At 31.3% G+C, this 20,984-nt stretch overlaps 2 protein-coding genes across 5 annotated transcripts in view; one reads left to right on the top strand and one right to left on the bottom strand.

The window, feature by feature from the left end:
- Positions 1-7,405: 7,405 nt before the first annotated feature.
- On the bottom strand, positions 7,406-8,469 carry LOC126848921 (28S ribosomal protein S24, mitochondrial). 2 transcript variants are annotated; one of them, XM_050590288.1, is made up of 3 exons: positions 8,337-8,469; positions 7,950-8,130; positions 7,406-7,823 (listed from the first exon to the last, which is right to left on the bottom strand). In XM_050590288.1, the coding sequence occupies exons 1-3, from the start codon at positions 8,358-8,360 to the stop codon at positions 7,534-7,536; spliced, it is 495 nt and encodes a 164-aa protein (XP_050446245.1). In that variant the 5' UTR covers positions 8,361-8,469; the 3' UTR covers positions 7,406-7,533. The 2 variants fall into 2 exon arrangements, with proteins under 2 accessions (XP_050446245.1, XP_050446237.1); XM_050590280.1 differs by having other exon boundaries at positions 8,304-8,463.
- Positions 8,470-12,083: 3,614 nt separating this feature from the next.
- Positions 12,084-20,984, top strand: part of LOC126848780 (tetraspanin-5) — a 108,106-nt gene continuing 99,205 nt past the window's right edge. The window contains exon 1 of one of the 3 annotated variants that reach the window (XM_050589980.1): positions 12,084-12,597. In XM_050589980.1, the coding sequence (XP_050445937.1) occupies positions 12,508-12,597 (90 nt within the window). In that variant the 5' untranslated portion in view covers positions 12,084-12,507. The remainder of the gene's footprint in view (positions 12,598-20,984) is intronic. The other 2 variants (XM_050589990.1, XM_050589971.1) reach the window with 2 other exon arrangements.

Here is a 20,984-nt window from a genome sequence, read left to right as displayed (position 1 = left end):
ATATCATTCGCAGTCGACTTATTACTCTTACTACAATAGAGCGAACGTTATATATATAAATACTCCATACATTGCCGCACATTCAATCAACAGCAATTGCTGACGTTGAGACGCCGACGAACACACAATTCTAATGACCAGGTGAAGGGAGCCGTGTTGTAATGCGTTTAGCTAGCCCATGTATAGTGTATTGCATTTTTAAGAGCTAACTCACTCTCCCATGCCTAAGGATTATTGTAACCTCTCTATTTACCATCATAATATGTATGTAGATACCTATTTTCCTACAAAAAAAAAAAAAAGAGAAAACGATATTCCGATCAAGAAGCCTCTGTGATATCAACATTTAACACAATTGGAACAAATTAACATATTTACTAGTAAACGATACTAGTAGAGCGTCTTACTAGATAGAAAGAGAGAGAGAGCGAGAGAGAGAGAGAGAGAGAGAGAGAGAGAAAGAGAGAGCGAGAGAAAAAGAGAGAGACACATCTTAAACAAAACTCCCTCCTCCCCTTCCTAAATGTCATTACAACATTCTCCAAGCCAACCTTTTGATAAGAATGCTGCCATCCAATGAGAGAGAAAAAGAAAAAAATTGTATTTTTAAACAAAATGAAAACAAAAAAGCATATGAAAACACACATGCTATACTGGGCTGTGCGAAGTGATTGGAGTGATTGACTTAAAACAATTTCAATGCAAGTACAAATCTGTTCTTATTGGCCACGTATATTGATATAATATGATAATGTTAAATAAGAAAACAAGAAAACATAGATGATATTGTAGCGGGTGTATTTGTAAGTACGATATAATGTAATGATATTCATCACACACATTTGTTATAGCGTCAAAGTGAGATCAGTTCGACATTCGCCCACATATTAGGTATCTGTTCGATTTCGATTATATTAATGTATATGTGCTCCGTATACCACATAATCCAGTACTTGTTAATTCAGTTGCCATCGAAAAACGAGAGAATTTCGATAGAATCGCACAAAAGTTCTCGCGTTTTTCTACAACATTGCATTTCCATCCATCTGACATCTTGCTTATTTGTCCTTTATCCTTGTATTGCAATGTGCAGTTAAAATCGCAGCTATCAAAATATAGATTCTAATTATTTTAGTTATCCTAGGAAATTAGACAGCTTTTAATGATATTGTAAAATATGCAATATTGCATGTGTATAAATGTGTGCACGATTATAATGCAAGTATATTTGCATTTAAATATTTTTCCCTGAATTTAAGAAAGTCTGCAATTTTTATTTTTCATTGATTATTTGACACTTGATGCTGCTTAAAATGCAAATAATCAGAATGTGCAATCTATATTTACAATCTTCCATGCAGATTTACACTAATTTGCTTAAAATTGTATTAAAAGAGAAAATTGTATTTTTTTCATATTGCTGTACATAATTTAATCTTTAATTATGTCTCTCACAGCAATTGTCAATATTTTAATATAGTATAAATATTATTTCCTTTCATACATATATGTGTTGTAAATATGACAGAGGGATTTTGCAATTAGTATGTAGTTTGATTTTTTTATATTAGGAAGAACATATAATGTGAAAATTTATTTTAATTTTCTTAATACCGTGCACACACACACAAACAAATATATTCTATAATAATATGTTACAAAAATCGATATTGAGCTTTGTATTCTTTTAGAATTTTTTTCTTTCTTTGAAACAGTTTAACATGATGTAAAAGTTATGTACTTATGTTTTCTGTATGTAGAATCCATTCTTACTTTCTTTCTGAAATATCTCGCCGAGAGCACCTAAAATACTTTTTTTTTTGTATAAACAATTAATACTATAATTATATACATATATTTTAATATATTTTATATATATATTATATATATGTATTTTGATAGCACATTCACACACAGCAGAATAATGCGTGCACGGTAATATATAGTCGGAAGAATAAGTTTATGACAGATTATAATTGATAAATGTTTTATAAATATTATAGCGCAATATTGGATCTCGTTATATATGGCAAATGTGTAATTAGCAACATAAATTTTCTATTCAAAAACCTATTGTGTGAGGATCGTTTTAATTTAATCTGGGGCTTCAACAACTGAATTATACAAGTAAAGGATTAATTTATCAAAGACATGTGTAGTAAATGTTGTATAAAGTAGGTAATTATGCTATAGTTTTAATTATCTCGAAGGAAGAGGTGGCATCTCTTCGATATTTGTATATTCATTCGTATTAAGCATGTTTTCACACGGCAAGCGAATGATGTGACGTATTAGAATCAATTGCCTGCTGCTTTGGGCCTAATTTAAAGCTTTGTCAGAACAAAAAGATAGACGATGAGAAAGCGAGATGGCAAATTTTGTTTCAATAATTAATAAATAAAATTTGGAAAACCTTAATTTATACTATCGTATAAAAGGAAAGAAAGAAAAAAGCATGATAATAATCAGTTTTAACTCGCTCCTCTTTTAATATTACTATGTATCACGTAGCAAAAAAAAAATTAGTACAATTCGTAATGTCTCTTAACTAGTATAACAAGTGTGGAAATGTATTTTCAGCATGAAAGTACCTATGTTTCTTTCGCGGTAAATAAAATTTTTTGGCGGATTTGGTATAATGGGTATCAATGCGCGAAAATCCTTTTTTGGAATAGACTCTGGCGCGATTTCTATTTAAAATTGATTTTCTAAACCATTATAAGAACATGACGCGTCAAAGCGCACAAGTCATAATTTTACCAGAAGTATTCGAAATATTGCATGGGTATTTTCATCGCTTTCGTCCATAAAGATCACTCTGTAATTGTCTCTTATCTACTAGCAAAGAAAAAAGAAAACGAAAAAAACATGAATGTATACGTTGTATCGATCGCTATCCGATTTTTTTTTAAATACGTGAACATAGATTGCGTTTTTTAGAATAAATATAATGATTGATTGTGTGATGTACGATGTGGGAAAGCAGCGTTGAAACTTTATCTAATCGTTGTCTAATGACACGTATAATAAAAAATCAAAGCGTTTTATTTGAAAAAAAAATGTAAGTACAGCATACACAGTGACATTATATTTTACTTTGCGAACGGGAAGAACAAAACGATGACAAACACGTGCTCTCATGCATTTTTGGCTCACGCGCGAAACCGCCTATGCCATAGTATTTCAGATATATTAGCTTTGAAGTGATGGAAGCAAGAAGAGATTAACGATTCAGATAATATACTTTAACTTAGATTAACGAGCATTCACGTCGCATTCACAAACGCGGTGATTTTATAAAACGACGTTTTTAGCCGATTTAATATTAATAACTTAGAAAAAAACTGACGAACCAAACTAACTCTTTGTAAAAGAATACATATTTCCGACAAGTTTCATACAATTAAATTGCACTTGAATGGAATGACGTCTATCTAAATTTGTCGATAGTAATTTAATTCTGTACGATGTTGTATAATCATTTTTACAACATGAATATTTTAAATATAATTACACGACTAAGTAGACTTGTCAGTTTTATCGTCTTTCTAGAGTAAATCAATGGATTCATTGATTAAAAATATATATTATCGCGCTATTCCATTGTTTCTAAAATCACCGTTTTCTCAGAAAGTTAATTGTTTAATAAGAGTCATTTTATCATGCACGATTGAAAGTCATTGTGAAAAGATGCAACGGTTAATAATGGATTATTACGAGAAATTTTATGCTATAGCATTATCTTATAATAGTTAAGATAACGTGTTCTTTCATTTTTTTTCTGCAAGGCATATACAGCGATATTTTAAAGGAATTATGCACATGTACTGTAATGAAAGTTTGATGAATCCTAATTAAATTTAATTTTCTGTCTCTGTACGATCGATATCGGATGATAAATTGTACATATGTTTTTTTTACTGATATTGGGGAGTTTTTTAGAACTTAATATTCGTATAATACTAACGATATCGTTAACAAAGCCCTAGATACCATACCGGAATAATGCGTGTATTAAGATAGATACAGATCTGTATATCTCAGAATAAGATGATTATAATTGCATTGCAAAAGATTGCGGTGCATACATTTGGTTTAATCTAAGTTTTATAATGAAATAATTAGCGTCTCTCGTAAAAACATTTCCAATTGAATATGCTATTAATATAACATATTATAAACTTATTATATCATTTCAAATTAAGCTATATTCAAATTTTACAACTAAAATTGTCATAATATATTTCATTTTAATAACTTTGATAATATTTTTAAACTGTAATTCTTTTTGTAATAGATTTTATTTCTATGATGTAGATGGTAATAGATGAGACGCCACAACTGGCGAGAAATAAGATATTTATCTAATTGTAAGCTTGACAATAACTGGTACAGTCCTACGAATTATCCTCGTATCATTTAATAGATCTTTCAATAAAAAATGCTTTTCTAATAATGCTCCTATAATATCGATAATGGGCTGCTGGCCTACATTATTTTATCATTTTATTGAAAAATTACTTTAAATATTTACTATGTACAAGTAACTCCCTAGGTGTCTTTATCCTTCCTGATCGATATATAAATATCTAAAAAAAATAATGTTCTATTTTTATTTGCAAAAACTATATAAAATTGTAATTTTTATAGCGTATAAAAATCTCGTAAAAAAACAATAATTTATTTTTATTTTTCTCTAAAAAGATTTTTATTCCATTTTTCTAGAAAAAAAAGTTTATAAGGTGCCAATCTCTCTCGAGAATAATGCATTTTGAGACATTGTCTTTTCAGAACTGCAATAACATTTGCGAGAGGATGTAATGCAGTTTGTAGTTTCATAGTATTATACTACATGGCTCTAAATGAACTCTGAGAATTCGAATTCGATGTAAAACGTTAATTTAATCTAGTATTATTGCCGGTATTCAATGTATTAAGCGAACAAGCGATTAATTAGTTAAGAATAAGGATTCATCAAACTCTGTAGTATATAATAGTAATGTAATCTTTATCTATATGTTGTCAAGAAACCACTGAATTATTTTCGAGTTAGCAAAGAGAAACACCATATTTAAAGCTTCTAAGAAATTTCGAATAATGCATTACGCACTTCTCTCTAAATACATTAATTTTCAACCTTCTCTTACAGTAGCGCCGCAATCTCTTATAGTTTTTTTTTTTTTTTTTTTAAATCTTACTTAAATAGGTATTTTTACTTGAAACGATATGGAGATAATAACTTTTTAAAGTCTTGTAAAATGTGAACGCTGTATTCTGTTGCTTGGAGAATGTTTAAACTCTTTTGATATAATTTTGATTAATATATTTAGGATTAATGCTCGCAATTCTCTTTGTAATTGCATAGGCATATTACATAACGACTTATATAAGAATAAATATATAAATATATATAAACATAAAAAAGACGCTATACACGCAATCTGACATAGAATATTCAATGGCCGATCTATCAGCTATCTCATAAAATTTATATAATTTGTATAATAGATATTCATCACAAATTAAATTAATTTATATGTTCTTTTTGCTAATATGGCACATTTACTTTTAATTCCCGTTTATTATTATTATTATTATTATTATAACAATTTATTTAATTGTACAATTTATATAATATTATTACAATTTATATAATTGCAATATTTATAATAATATCACTTTATAAATCACTTATAAATTGATTATATTTAAGAAGATTATATGCTTTTATATGTATAAAACGAACACTCATTTCATTGCAAAATGTTATGTACTTTTAAAAGTAATCATGCATTTGTTTTATATATATTAATATTATTTTTGACAAAAAAAGTACAATCTTTAGTTCAATATTAAAATATTTGATAAATTAAAATATCTGTGAAAAATTTAGTGGAATAGTATATTTTTCATCATCATCTGGAAATTTGAGAACTAAATAAACCATTGAATGTAATTTAATAAGCAATGAAACACAAAACATTTTACTCGAAATTTTACATTTCGCGACTTGAAAAAGTCGCGCATCGAATTTAAAAGTCATTATTCTATACAGTATTGCGATATAACGTCAAACTTTGACTTCCATAGTTAAAAATACTAAGTTATATTAGAATATTAAAAAAAAAAGGTAATACGAGCACAGCACATTTCAGCCTGTACTTTTATAAAAAGAGCGATCAAAAAAATTATAGACATTGGAACACAATTGTTGCGTCCATCATATAAAATCATATTTACATCTTTGCGCTTATAAAAATCTGTAATTTCAATCAGGTTTCGTGTAAGCTCTCTTTCTTTTGAAAAATTCTGCTTTAATCGTATTAAAAATTGTTCATCCTAGAATATTTATTACTTGATCCTCGCAAAAATATGTTCTAATTGGTAAACAAAATTTTTTATATATGTATATAAAAATATCTTCGCTCTTATGATTAAAGTTTAATAAATTTTTATATTGCATTAATTTAAGTCACATTGTAAATAATACATTAATTTGTATAAAATAAAATTTATATATATATATATATATATATATATATATATATATTTATTTATTAATATACATATATGTATAATATATGCGTAATTATAAAATAATGTGTTTTAATTTGTTTCATGGATATACGTTTTAAGCATAATATACATTGAAAAAGTAATTTCATCTTAAATACATTTAGTATGATCTAGTTACATCAATATTATCATCAATGCAGATTATATGATTTTTATACGAAGATTTGATTAAGTCTTATTCTAGTAATAAGTCAGGATGAAGATAGCGTGGATATCAAGTAATAGCATTCTTCCTTATCAGACATTCATGTAGAATAATAATATTGAATGAGACGCGAAAAAAGTACAAATGTAGCAGGAGAGAGCTACATACGGTCCTGATTGAACGCTGAACGAATATGTAGGAGTTGTAAAAGCATATAATGAAAGAGAGAATGTGGTCTAGTAGCAATTATGTAAAATTATTATACTATATTATCTTCATATATATAGAATTTGTGTATGCTCTGTCAGTCTGCTCTTGAAGCGTTTAGTTTTGGGTAATCCTTTTATGGTATGATGTATGATTTCTCTTTTTATTATAAAGATGCAATGATTGTATATGGGCTGCGTTTGAGTCATGATCGAATGTAACAATTTATTATAAGTAATGCAAAATAAATGGATGATATGCAAAGAATAAAAAGTAAAGAAGTTTCTTTCTGTAGAAAACAATAAACTTTGTAGTACATTAAATATTTAATTGTTTCAACATAGTATTATGTAGATAATATATGTGTATATGCATTTCCTGTATTATATGCTATAGTTGCTAAAATATCTTATATCAAATAATATAATCGTAAATAAAATAATATTTAAATCAAAATAAAAAATTCCATGTCACATATACATCAGATTAAAATTTATTTCACATTGTGCAAATTTTAATCATGATACAAATATTGAGAAATATTATTTTATAATAAAGATCTAATTAATTTTGTTTATGCTATGTGTTTATATGTATAGCAGATTCTATATGTACTTAAATATCACATCTTTTTTATTATTAGTTGAGACCAATTCTACTTTAATGGGACACTGCAGCCAATAACTCAAGAGTTCCTCAGTATAACCAGTTAAAAAGTATATTTTATAGGGTGCTATACTACGAGTAATAATCCCAGCTATCCTAATAATATTATGCTGTCGTTTAATAATAATTTCACTTGCGAATAAATTATGCCATGTCCCTTTCATGAACTGTCGAATAAACATATCTTCTACAGCTGTCTCAGATGGTCTATTGCCATCCTTTATATTTGCTAGAAAGATAATAATATATTTTATAGAAATGTGACAAATTGACACACACACACACACACACACACACACACACACACACACACACACACACACATATATATATATATTTCTTGCAAATCACATACAAGTATTCCAAGAGTTCCAGCTTTTTCTGTGAGCGAGATAATGAGGCGGATTTGCCATTTCATATGTTAGAGGTCTATCTCGTTTAAGCGTAACTTTGTAACGTCCAGATTGTGATTTATTAAAAACTGTGCTCGCATGGAAATTTCTTTGTATAAGATTTCGTTGAACAATTGGTAATATCTAAAATCAACAATAGTAAAATTATTATTTTCATATATCCATTCTATAATTTAATCTTTGATAAAAACAAAAAGAAAAAACTTGACATTAGTTAAATATAAAATAGAAGCAAAAATAAAATGATTAGAAAAAAAGGTTATGATAAAAATCTTTTATCAACGCGAATTAATTACTTCTATATAACTTGCGGAGATAAATTTTAATACATTTCTTGCATGTTCCAAAACCATCTTGCAATGATGATTCCGTTTTTTAATTAATTGGATGTAAAATAAACTTTATGTTAAACGAAGCCACGGCCACGAGCGATACACATGCCAAACATTAGAAAGAGAGAACATATTTAATTTGAGAGATAGAGAGAGAAACTATCAAGTTGATATTCATTGGCATTCGTCAAAGTTGATTTCTACTTTACTACCGTCAGTAATTTAGAAATTAACAATACTAATTATTTACCGTCGATAGATTAAAAATGCCAATTATCATTAATTAATATTTTTGTGCAAAGTTACAATTAAATTCTTGGAAAGTATATAATCGAAAGAATACAATTATTAAAGGGGTAGCACGAAATAAAATTTTATGAATCATGGTTCTCAAAATTCCTAGGATTTTGCATCTAGCTGTAGTCAAATTCTATATTTTCACAAAGTTGAAAAAGTTAAGAATATATTCACTAAAAAGTTGACACAAATGAAAATTCCGGAAAAAGCTAAATTCTTAAAAATAAAAAAAAGTATTAGCTAAATATAATTACTAAAAAAGTAGAATAAAAAATAACAATTAAAATTCTTCGAATTGTCGAAAAAATCGATAAAAAATAATAAGGTTTCTTATGTACATTTCCTACATACATTATATTTATATGTAAGTAAAAATATAATTTAAAAAGAGTTGAAATATAAGTTTTAGTCACTCGATACTCCCTCGATATCTTTCAGTTTCTTGATCACTATACAACTTACTTAATTAAGAGAGCACCGATAAAGAGGAAGATAAATCGACGATTGGCTTTTGGCTTTGTTTTCGTGAGGGATAAAAGCTTCCCTACCTTTCGTTTCTTAATGACTTAAACGATTCCGCAAAGTAACAAAGAACCTTTTTCTCTAATCTACTTCGCTATTTCTCTATCTTCCAAAATAATACAACAAAACGTTAGACCGGAGAAGAGATGAGTCCAAAAACTAGCACTCTATTGTTAGAATTGCTTTTTAAGTGTATTCGAAAATGTATGTAGAAAATAATAAAAGCACAACTTTATTAGAAGTGAAAAATAAATTTTCTGAAAATAAATCATATGTTACATAATTATTAGTCCTATATATATACACAGATATATCTTTTGTATATTTTAGCATATTTTCCATCATGGTACTATCTTTTAAAGTCAGAATATTAAGAGGAGATTGGTGGTTTGAACAAAAAATCAAATATATATACAAAGCAAAAGTAAATATTAGAATAATTAAGGTCTATATTGCATATTAATATGTAATATAATAATCATCTAATATAATCGAGAATTACAATGATATATAAAATAATTTTATAAAATTTATAGAATTTTAGAGAATTTTAATACACAAACACTGAATTATGGATGGTCGACTATCTTTCTGAATGCTTCAATGAGCGCGTGTGCGATGCTAAAGCCCGATGTAGAATGAAACGTGTTGAACAGTCATAGTGGACATGCGAGGTATGGTAAAGGAAGGAGATTGAACGAGTAGTCGACCTTAAAGGTACGTTTCCACAACCTTTGATATTTCTATATCCAAAGTATAAAGGAATATAAATTTAGGAAAGAGAGAATAAACTTTTGGAGAAAAATAAAAATATGCTCGCGCAAAACGTCCTAATTCTTAAGAAAGCCTTTTACTAATTGGTTTTTTAACATCCTCGAGTGATGATAATATTATTTTTATTAAGATCTTATTATGATCACTGAATGTTCTGAAAAAATTTCTTATTTCTTAATTATTGATTTTATCAATATTTATCTATCTATTTATATATTTATTTATCTATTAATTTGCGTTTTCTTAAAATGAAGAAAAATGAAGTTTACGTAGCTATATTATATTTTAGAATTTTATAAAACATAATAAAAAGTATTTGACTAATCTCTTTTCTTAAATTCGATTTTTTATAATTGTTAATTTAGATTAATTTACATATATATTTACATATATTTTTATTTTTACATTTATTTTTATATAATTAATATATATTTTTACTTTTGAATAATATCGTTAATAAAATACTGCACAAGAGTTGTTTCAAATAGTCTTTTACTTGCAAATGAAAAAAGGACAATCATTTTCCTTTTGCGTATTATTGCGTTATACTTTATATTATGTTTCAACACAAAAGAAAAACAAATATCTGACGCTTGCAATTGTTGAAAGTCGAAAATAGGTAACATTAACTTTAATAATTATATGTATTTCGCATTGACTTAAGTAAGATAAAACGGTGTAAGTTAATTCATCATCATTAACTTGAAACGATTACAATGATAAAACTGCTCACGTAATGTTCTAAAGACGAGTTGGCACGCTAGAAAGTAACAATATAAAAAAAGCATTATACCATGATGATACTTTAAAACTATATATTTAAATATATTCATATTCTACTCGTTAAATATCTACATATATATATATATATATATATATATATATATATATATATATATATAATAATTATATCAATTATGTGAAGCATAATATAAGAATAACAGAATGTGTTAGAAAATTATTATTATTAATTATTAATATTTGAGAAAGAAAGGAGAAGCATAAATACATTAAAAAATTCATAAACTTGTGATAAATAAACAAAGAAAAAAAGATATATGTATATACATATATTAAAATTGGTCATCATATGCTGCGTGAGAGAGATTTTCGTGCCGTCTAATCGATTGGATCGTAAGCTTGGCGTTTATATAGAGGTCGTAAAAGTGGCACAAGACGCGGAATCGCGAAAAAGCGCGCACGCAAACGCGAAAAGGGCGTTAATGGAGACATACCTTAAAAGACGAAAAGAAAGACGCCGAACGATAAAGCGAACGGGAGAGACGCGTGAGGGAGAAGAAGAAGAAAGAAGAGGCAAAATAAACGAACGGGGGATAACAACGAGCGGTCGAGGGAAAAGGGGAACGGAAGGTCGCCGACTGACAGGGAAGGACGATAGAGATAGAGCAAATGAGAGGGAATGCGTGAAGGTGATGATACAGGACTGGCTATCTCTTCTTCTTTACTTTAGATAAATTTTTGATCATTAAACTATTTTTTTTTTTTCAGATTTAATATTCCAAAATTTTTCTTATTGTTTACAAATTAACATTCCTAATTTTTTTTATGATAAAATTAATAATTTGGACAAAAGGTAAGATTTTATTACTCCATAAATATAGATAAGTCCTTATTATTCAAGCATATTTCAAATCAATAAGATTTTTCTTAATAAAACTTCTATCACTGTAATCATTATCTTTTTTTATACATATTGCCACATTTAATTTATAAATTTGTTGTTAATTTATTTACTGACAAAAAAGACAAATAAATACAATTCCATGTTTTCAAGTAGCTTTCGATATGTACTATGTTACGCGAAATCAAAATGAGCTCTGACAAAGCTAAACACGTGCTTCGTCTGTACATACTTAGAGCCGTCCCTGGAAGAGGGAGCGACGGATCAGAGGGGGATGCCGTCAGGTAGGGTGGCGAAACGAGTGGGAGTCGATAGGTACGGAGGAGAATCGCGAGTGAAAGAGAGAGAGAGATCAACAAGACCGTCTAAAAGTGGGAGCGCGAAGCGCTTCGAGCGACGGAGGGGAAGCGGATGTCTGGAATAGAGAGGGGAGATCGCCGGGGGTGGCGGAACACGCAAAGTGCAGCGCGGAAAGGGAAGAGAGGGCAGGCGGCGGTCGCGACTTGCTGGCAGTCTCGTTGATCCGGCTGCGAGCAGTGCGCGCCGTGACGTGACAATGGCGACAGTCGTAATTGCGGTACGGTGCGTTACTGTGATCAGCTGATTGACCGAGCCCGAGAGAGAAAGAGGGAGCGAGATAAAAGAAGCGCGCGGGCGTTCCAAAAAAGGAAGAAGCCGAAAGAGAGGCCACTCGCAAGATCGCCTCGCGCTTGCCATGTCGTCGCTCTCGTAATCAGCTCGATCAGGTGGTGTGCTCCTAGTTTCCTCGCGTAGTATATGAATTATACAGTGTGTTCCCTCGCCGCCCCCGCGGCGGCTCCATAATTCCCTCCGCCGTTGCCACGCGTGTACCCTCCGTTCTCGATCTGTGTTGTGTCTGTGTGGCACGTATGCGAGGGGTTCGCACGATCGGTAGATAAATGTCTCTCAGCCATGCCCGCCGTGCGGAAGTACCGAAGGGATACCAGCGAGGTGAGCTGCTGCCTCAAGTACGTGATCTTTGGATTTAACGTCATGTTCTGGGTGAGTATCATCGCGCGCGAGAGAGGATAATAAGAGTGATGTCGCACGCGTGAATCAGGAATACGAGGTTTCGGACGTTACCCCTGAGATTTCGCGAACATTAAGTCTGAATATAGCTTCATTAGGGAAAAATAGTGTATATAAAGAGTCGAAAGAAAGCACAAAAGACAGCACTTCAAAGGCAGCACTTTGGTAAACGAGGTACTTGTAAAAACGTTCCTTTTAATTTTTATACTTCAGTTTCATAAAAGCTTCGCGAAGCCCTTAGCAGTTCTCTGCGTTTGGCAAATATAACAGCAAACAATATTTCCAAGGCAGAATGAAATTTGCGTACTTTCCGGTCGCTTTTGTTTGCATTACAATGAGAGTTTATTATCACATGCAAGTCGCTTTTTTCGCGTTCAAAATAAAATGTGTCATATTGTTTAGTTTAATAATGCTCATGTTCGATGAAAATGTTTATCGATTATAATACCAGCCCGTTATGCGCATTGTATATGCGATAATAAAATGAGAAGACCGCGTGTACACATTTTTTTTTCAATGAATAATGAAATTTCAATGCCTACTTCAGGCATTGAAATTGTTTTATATATTATCTCAATCCACCGTAGCGTGCCTTTGCGTTCTTATCTTAATGATATTAAATGAGAAAATCATTGACGCGCGTGATCTATCGATTACGCTTGCGAAGCGCTCGTCCCGCTCTTTTCCACCCCCTTTCGTAAAGCTCTTCCCCTTTAGGATGAAATCCTGCTAGAATGCGATTACGTCTATCATGTCAGTCGAATAGTTTATCTTTTAAACGCTATTTGAGAGAGTTGGACAGATATCAATTATGGTGTCTAAAGTCTTCTTATGTGCCGCTTATCGGAATATATTTAAGAAACGCAGTCGAGGCTTCATTATGTCATAAAAAACTTTTTTATATCTGACACATAAAAATCAAATAGCTTGTCTCGCTGATCGCGATTAAAAGATTATTAGCATCCTTTTTCTTAGTAGCTTACTATTTTACTGTCATTGATGAGAGAAAAATAGTAATGTAAATAAAAAAAAAGATTAAAATCTTGTAATAAAAAACATATTTTATATTATTCATTTTTTAGCCCTTATAAAAAATTAACTTAACAAATTTATGATCTTAAAATATCAATAAATAAATTATTTATTAATGAATTACGTATCTTAATCCAATTACAATTTTATCAATTATATAATATAGATATTGATGTAGATATTATTCCACAAATCGAATCCTTTAATATGCTAATTATTTGATTCTCAGTTAAAAATAATTGTGTGTATGCGATATTTATAGAAGATAAATATATGAATCGAATGGACTTTTAGCAAGATAGCACCTAAATATAACGAACGTCGGCCATCGTTCGAATTTATCGCGAAACTTTTACGATAAAGGGATATGTTTCAAAGGGTAAAATTTTTGGCAGTGATAAACTTGTTTGTCGGAAGGGAAATTTGTAATGGTCCGTTCGCTTCGCGACGCTGCATTTTTGCAGAAACCGCCGCAAATGACCCGCAATGCAGTTCGCGCGGGCCGCGAAGTGTCCCAATTGCGAGGACCGCGACGACGCTATGCAGCGTGCACGTGTGCGATACGGTCTCTGTACATTTGTCAGTATATAATTTATATATATATATATATATATATATATATATATATATATACACCATATTACTCAATGTACGAGGTACATTAGAGACGCATAAACAGAAAATAGCGCGTTTCTATTAGCTGAGAATCACTCTCGCAAATCCCTTGGAATTTTTATCTCTTCTCGGTTAAAATTTTTTTTTTATCAAAAATAAATAATTTTTTCCTTTTTTTATATTTCTGTGTATTTGTACGCTCCTAGCCGATGTTTATTTTTAGCCTAATTTCATTCATTTATGTTCATTAAAATCGAAAAAATGGGAAATCCCACAAGCGCACAATTGTAACATCTTTCATAGAAAAATTCGCAAATTAACGCGTTTTGATGATACGCGACATTTGCAATTAAAGGGGATAGCGCGAACTATCGGAAAATGAAAGATTTCATTTGCGGGACACTATGCGTTTTGTAGTCCTCTCTCTCTCTCTCTCTCTCTCTTTCTCTTTTTGATTTACGTTCTGTTTGATCGAACGGCTGTCCGTTCTCACGGTGGATAGCGTTACGATAGACGGCGATAGATCAATTCCACATGCGAGTGTTGCATCCCGCGTTGTCGCGCCACGTTTATGCCATGTTGTTTACAAATCGTAATTTTATTTCGCGTACACATATCAACACGGAAGAGTTTGTACGGATTGATTTACATGCGAGCATAAGCCTCAACTTCATAGAATTTCTAACCAAATCCTATTTCTTAGTGACGTAAGCCTCACATAAAGTCTGCGAGATATCAATTGCGAGATTAAAGTTTCCGATCGAAGTTTGTCTTTGTCGTAACGAAAAGAGATATTAATAGTTTTGTAAAGATATTTTAAATCGAAAACAAAGAGATTTGAGCAAACTTGTCATTATTATTAATGCAAGCCAAATTATTCAATATTTTTCTGTCGAACATATACTCATATTACATCTTCTGTCACTATGCATCCCGATTAATGAAAGCTATTGGAATTTGGCATTTTATGGAATTTAGATGGTGAAAAATGCAAGGATCGCATTGCAGTTCGCAAACTGAATTGTTCTCGGATTGAAGTAACCGCACGGTAATGAACTCCGTGCGAGCTTATTTCACCGGGACGGATTAAAGGTATTATTGATTTTCCCGCAACCGGGCGGCGGGTTGGGTTCGAGGTTTTCATGAAATGTAGCACTGGCCTAGTGATATGTGGAGAGTTCTTCCTGCCAAGCACTCTGCGTAATTAAATAGCGGCTGTGCCATGAAAGATCGCACTCATCTGGGCTCCATTTTACGGTTCATACACGAGAATATATAACGAATAATATTATTTACATGTACATATGATATTAAACGCAGTCTATGTTAATAATGGATTAATTGAACAGTAGTGTTCGCACAATATTTTATTTGTATGAAAAAGAGATAGATAATTCTGATAAAGAGATAGATAATTTTAATAAATAAAAAATTTAATAATTGACTTTTAAATAGTGTATAAAAAATAAATATTAATTTTACATTTTCAAATAATTAATTAATTTATGTTTTAAAGCAACAGAATTTGGAACGCTAAAGTAACAAATATTATTGAATATAAATTATATATATATAGTTTATCGTGTATTATAAAAGAGAAACAATAGCAAGCAATAATTAATAATTATTTATTTTTCTTAAAAAAAATATCGTTCTCATTATTTATTTAGGATTTATCTATATAAAGATGAATATAATGAATAAATGAATATATGACTTTACACTAATGAACATAATGGCAATAATTCCTTATCAAAATCTCGCAAGAAATCAAATGTAATATTTATCTATGTGAAAAATGCTAGAATTAACACGTAGCTACGTACCGCGTGAAAATCCGTGGAATCGGTCGAATCACGATCCTTAACTCGTTCTAGCTAATAAAAGTCGCAACTTCGACGATACGGTCCTGATATTCTTTCGACGAACTTGTAAACATTCGCCGAGGCGCTAAGTTTAGTAGTTTGGAAGTCGTAGTGAGTTAACCTCGCGACTACTATCGTTCCTCGGTCTATATAAATTGGGACGTGTGTGGGAGATAAAAAACAGAGAAGAAAAGAAAGAGAGAGAGAGAGAGAGAGAGAGAGAGAGAGAGAGAGATGTAGACAGAAAAAGAGATTTTGTTAGAAATGCGCGAAGCTCCGACCTCGTAAAATTTTTATGCGTCGCTGAAAAATAATAACGAGCATCGCGCGCAAATAATTTTATCACAAAGTTTTTTCCGCGAACGGAAAGGTTTTCCCTCGAAGCGGAAATCCGTGCGCGTCATACTGTCCGTAAAGTTGGTGCACGGGAAAATGAGATATTGCGCGAAACATTTATGGCTTGTCGAGATGAACATCTCCGAGATCACTCGCAAACCTGTAACGAATTCATAATATAATTTTCTGCGCGTTTGCTCTTTTCGCTTTAAATCCTGAAAAAAAAGTTACTTCTCCCGCGCTTTTTCCACAATTTAAATCATCGGTTATCGTCGATGCTTATTCGTCCTGCATTATTTGCATCTCCGATTGGAATCGCGATTACATATTGATGCACTCGTGCTTATCAAGCTTGCACAGCTGGTCCAGTTCCGTTGCAATTCGCTCGAATTAATGACAGCTGTTTCAATAGCTAGTTTAGAAATTTATTTTCCCAGATGAGTGGAGAAACAAGTTACTGCATTATTCGTTCTTTGCATTTATTATACTATTCAAAAAATAAATTATGTCTGCATAAATAACAAATTTATATATAAACATTCTCTCTCTCTCTTGTATTTAAACACGAATAATTAATCTAAATGATGAATTAAAATAAAGGTCAATTATTATTACATTTCTGAGTCAAATGAGATTTATAATTAAATTTTGAAGAAGATGAAGCCGTCTCTGTCAAACCAAAAATTTTACCAAAATAAAGTCCAAATTTGTTAAAAAATCCGCAGACGAAGTTTATCGATCAGGGAGAGATAATTTGTATAAAAATTTGTATAAAAATATCTGAATCTTTATAGGAGCTTACTTATACGAATTAATCATTCGCATTCGTCTCGGAAGGAATTCGGCTGCAGGATAGACATATTTCACGAGCCGAATCCGCTCACCGCGTTTTCTGCATGGCTGCCCTCGAACAGATGATTGGCCTTGCTAGCTGACGATGACTCCGAACCAGGCGGTATTCTCCCGCTTTATACGTCACTCCCGTGCGTGTGAACGGCCGCGTGCGTGTTCCATAGATGATTCCATAGGTGCTCGAGCATACGAAACTTCACCGATACTGCTCTTCGCGAAAACGTTAGCTCATTTTTCATGAGCTATTATGTTCCCAATCTAGGCGGATAATAAAACTTACTTTTTTTTAGTTTTCCAGAAATATAGATATAATATTATATATAGATATATATAGTATTATATTATCTATAAATTTTATTTGCATATCTATATCTAGAAAGTGTGTGAGAAAAAAATAAGTTTAGCTATTAGTTTTCACATAGCTATATATACTTGTAACCTGAAGAATCATATAATTTATAGAATAAAACAAAAGTTTTATTCGATTAAAGTTTTCAACATTATTTGAAAAAACAGTGTAATAATGCAGTAAATATATGTTATAATAAAATAAAGATTGGTTAAACAAAATACATTACGAATATTATGTTTTGGTTTATTCAAGTTTCAAAGTGACTTCACGCTTAATTATTTATTTTTTGTGCGCAAACTTTATTCATATTTTATAATATTTTAAAAATGTATATTAATGCTTTATTGTCAATTTTTCTTAAGGAAATAATTTTTTTTATTTATATCATCCTTTACTTTCCAGATATAAAATACAATAACAATATCTTTACACCTATTACTGTTGCAAAGGTTTATAATATTATATACAACATATAAAAGAGAAAATGGAAAAGATAAAAAGAGAAAAAATAATAATTTTATATAATATAAAGAAAATTATTTTTTTCGAACACTAAATTCCCCGAGTATCAACTCTTTAAAAATTCCTTAGATCCGTCCCTGCCGATTTCCTCCCTTCACCCGGATTTCCCCGCACCACCCTTCACCGCCGTCGGCGGCGTTTGAGGAATCTCATTACAAAAGTTGCGCGTACAACCGGTTTGTAACCAGTGCAACCGGCCACCATGCCATGGAGGTGCACGGAGGATGCGAACTCCTCATTCGGCGCGTCCTTATCTGCCAGGATGTGCGAATTTCCGGTAATGGCGAACTGAGAGAGAGAGAGAGAGAAGCGCGCACGTCGACTTTCCACGGGGATTTTCAAAACAATGATGATGACAACACACATATGACGACCAGAGCAACCTTCGTCGATTCACCTTGAGCTCGAGTGACAATATCGGATGATTTAAATTGTTTGATAGCTTCACGCGATTGAATTTTTTAGCGTGATTTTCCCTGCTTTTATCGATAATTTCCTCGAGCGAAAATCCGACCAAGCTCATCGAATCAACACGTGAGTACAGTTTCATTTACGTGAAATTATCATACGTCAAATCAATTTTTATTGCATTAAAGTACGAAGCTTTGCCGAGGCTCATCAAATAAATCGTTAAACATTCTCTTATCTTGTTAATTATTCAAGAATTAATACGTTCAAATATTTCTGTTTGAGAAAAATCAAATCTAATTTAGTAGTCAGAGCATCTATCATCAGAGTGATTGACAGGACATCCTGTATTTCGACATTGTATATAAATTTTTCGAAAAAAATATACGCGAGATACGATAATATAAAAGAGTATAATTCTCTCGAGATATTCCACATCTCGGCGATCTAATCGCAGCCGGAGACTTGTCATGTAAGAGAACTATGCCACAAGGGTGTATGTGAAAGGCGTCGTTAAAGCAGTTTTGCTCTATCGTCGGCCGGCACTTGAGTAGAACCACGGCACACATTCTCGCGCGCGCGCACGCGGTTCTTTATAAAAATTCTCTCGAGAAGAACTTTAAGATAACTTCTTTCCTCGATATTTCTCAAGTCGTTGCATCGCGTGTACTGTCGCGGAAATGGAAGTCATCTCGTTATTTGTCGCATAGACTATGTTAATCTTTAAACGATGTCGCGCGATGATTCTCTTTACGAATAAAAATAGAGACCGACGCAACAATGTGTGTGTGTGATCATTAATAGAAATAAATTTTATTTACACTAATTATGTGTGGGGATAATCTCTATTTAATAATTACAGGTAATGATCTTTTCATATGTAACCAACAATGATGAACATTTGAATTAAATTGAAGTTGCAAATAATTCTATATTGTATTCTAAAATTAATTGAGTGAAATTGAACCTGCAATTAAAAGTATTAGCAGTAAAACTTTAAATAAATCAAATTATCAGTATATACTTCATACATTATCAAGAAGGAATATAAACAAGAAATATAAACATGTTGATATCAACATTACTAATTACTACAAAGATAATTTGTATGTCTGACGAATTAATTAAATATATTCGATTTAATTAATTAATCTAAAGCTAAATGTGTCTCTCTCTTATATATCTACTATAATATTTATTATCCGCGATTATTTTTTCATATGCGACTACAACAAGAGAAAAAACAGACAATTAAAAAAAATATTTTTGAATACAATTAATATCACAGCAAATTAATTTTGTCATAATTTTTAATATTTGGAATATGTGTAACAGAATCTCTCCATTTAGTAGAAGTACTGTAAAATTTATAAGTAACATTATTTTTTTTTTGCGTTACAATCTAATTACATTTCTAAATGTTCAAATCTAGATACAAAAATCACTTCGATATAATATTATGTATTTTATACCGATAAGTCACGATATATAAGAAATTGTGACCGCGTTTCAAAAGAAGAAGTATCCGAATTTCGGGTGTAGCAAACGAGCTGCTGCTGATGTCAAGAAGCAAAGCCAAAAAGTCTTATGAGAAACGGGATAATGATATTCGGAGGGAGATGCGTGGAAACGGAACGTCGCGATGATGATCGTATTCGCGCGCACCTTTTGTCGGAATCGCTAACATCAAAGACCTCCTACTACGTGTGCAATGGCACAAAGGTCCACATACGACGATCTCCGCATCCTGGCATCCGGAATAGTTCGTGGCGCGAACCGAATGTAAAGTCGATCTCTCTTTCTCTCTCTCTCTCTCTCTCTCTCTCTCGTCTTTCCGCCCCAGAATTATGTTAATGTTAAGTAGGGATGATCTCACAAAGCCAAAGTCTGTGAACCGGCAAAATGCAACCGTTCGTCCACGTCTCGATAAAATTATATCTGTCATGTCTATCATCGTAAAGCGAGATCGCAAAAATGCGAAGAAATCACGCGACATTACTTGATCCAACTTTTTTGAACACTTTATGATATTAAATTCAATTTATTTGTTTGGATAAATTAATAGATATCTATGTTAAATAGAGAAGAACTGGAAGGCAAAGAAAGTAAAATTTGATCCATTTATATATAATGTTATATATAAATATAATAATAGAACGATAACAAAGTCGCGATAGTGGAAAAATTAAAAAGATCGCTGCACACAATAATCACCCTACAACCTTTACTTCAGTGCAACTTTGATAAAGAATGCACCAAAGTTGCGAGAGAAGGAAAAAAGGAGAGATGTGCTTAACAAGCGGCTACTCGGGGAACAATTTTAAGAATTAAACTTCTCCCCGAGACTCTCTCTCTCTCTCTCTCTCTCTCTCTCTCTG

Source organism: Cataglyphis hispanica, chromosome 1 (assembly GCF_021464435.1).
Source record: "Cataglyphis hispanica isolate Lineage 1 chromosome 1, ULB_Chis1_1.0, whole genome shotgun sequence".
Lineage (NCBI taxonomy): Eukaryota > Metazoa > Arthropoda > Insecta > Hymenoptera > Formicidae > Cataglyphis > Cataglyphis hispanica.
This window is presented reverse-complemented; position numbering and strand designations above follow the sequence as displayed.

What these genes read in the sequence shown, in the direction of transcription:
- LOC126848921 (XM_050590280.1), bottom strand. Translation starts at nt 8,360, where the DNA reads ATGGTTTTGGAACATGCAAGAAATGTATTAAAATTTATCTCCGCAAGT. An exon ending in TCTCCGCAAGTTATATAGAA is followed by an intron (nt 8,131 to 8,303) that starts GTAATTAATTCG and finishes TGTTGATTTTAG; the next exon opens with ATATTACCAATTGTTCAACG. An exon ending in CTGGAACTCTTGGAATACTT is followed by an intron (nt 7,824 to 7,949) that starts GTATGTGATTTG and finishes TTATCTTTCTAG; the next exon opens with CAAATATAAAGGATGGCAAT.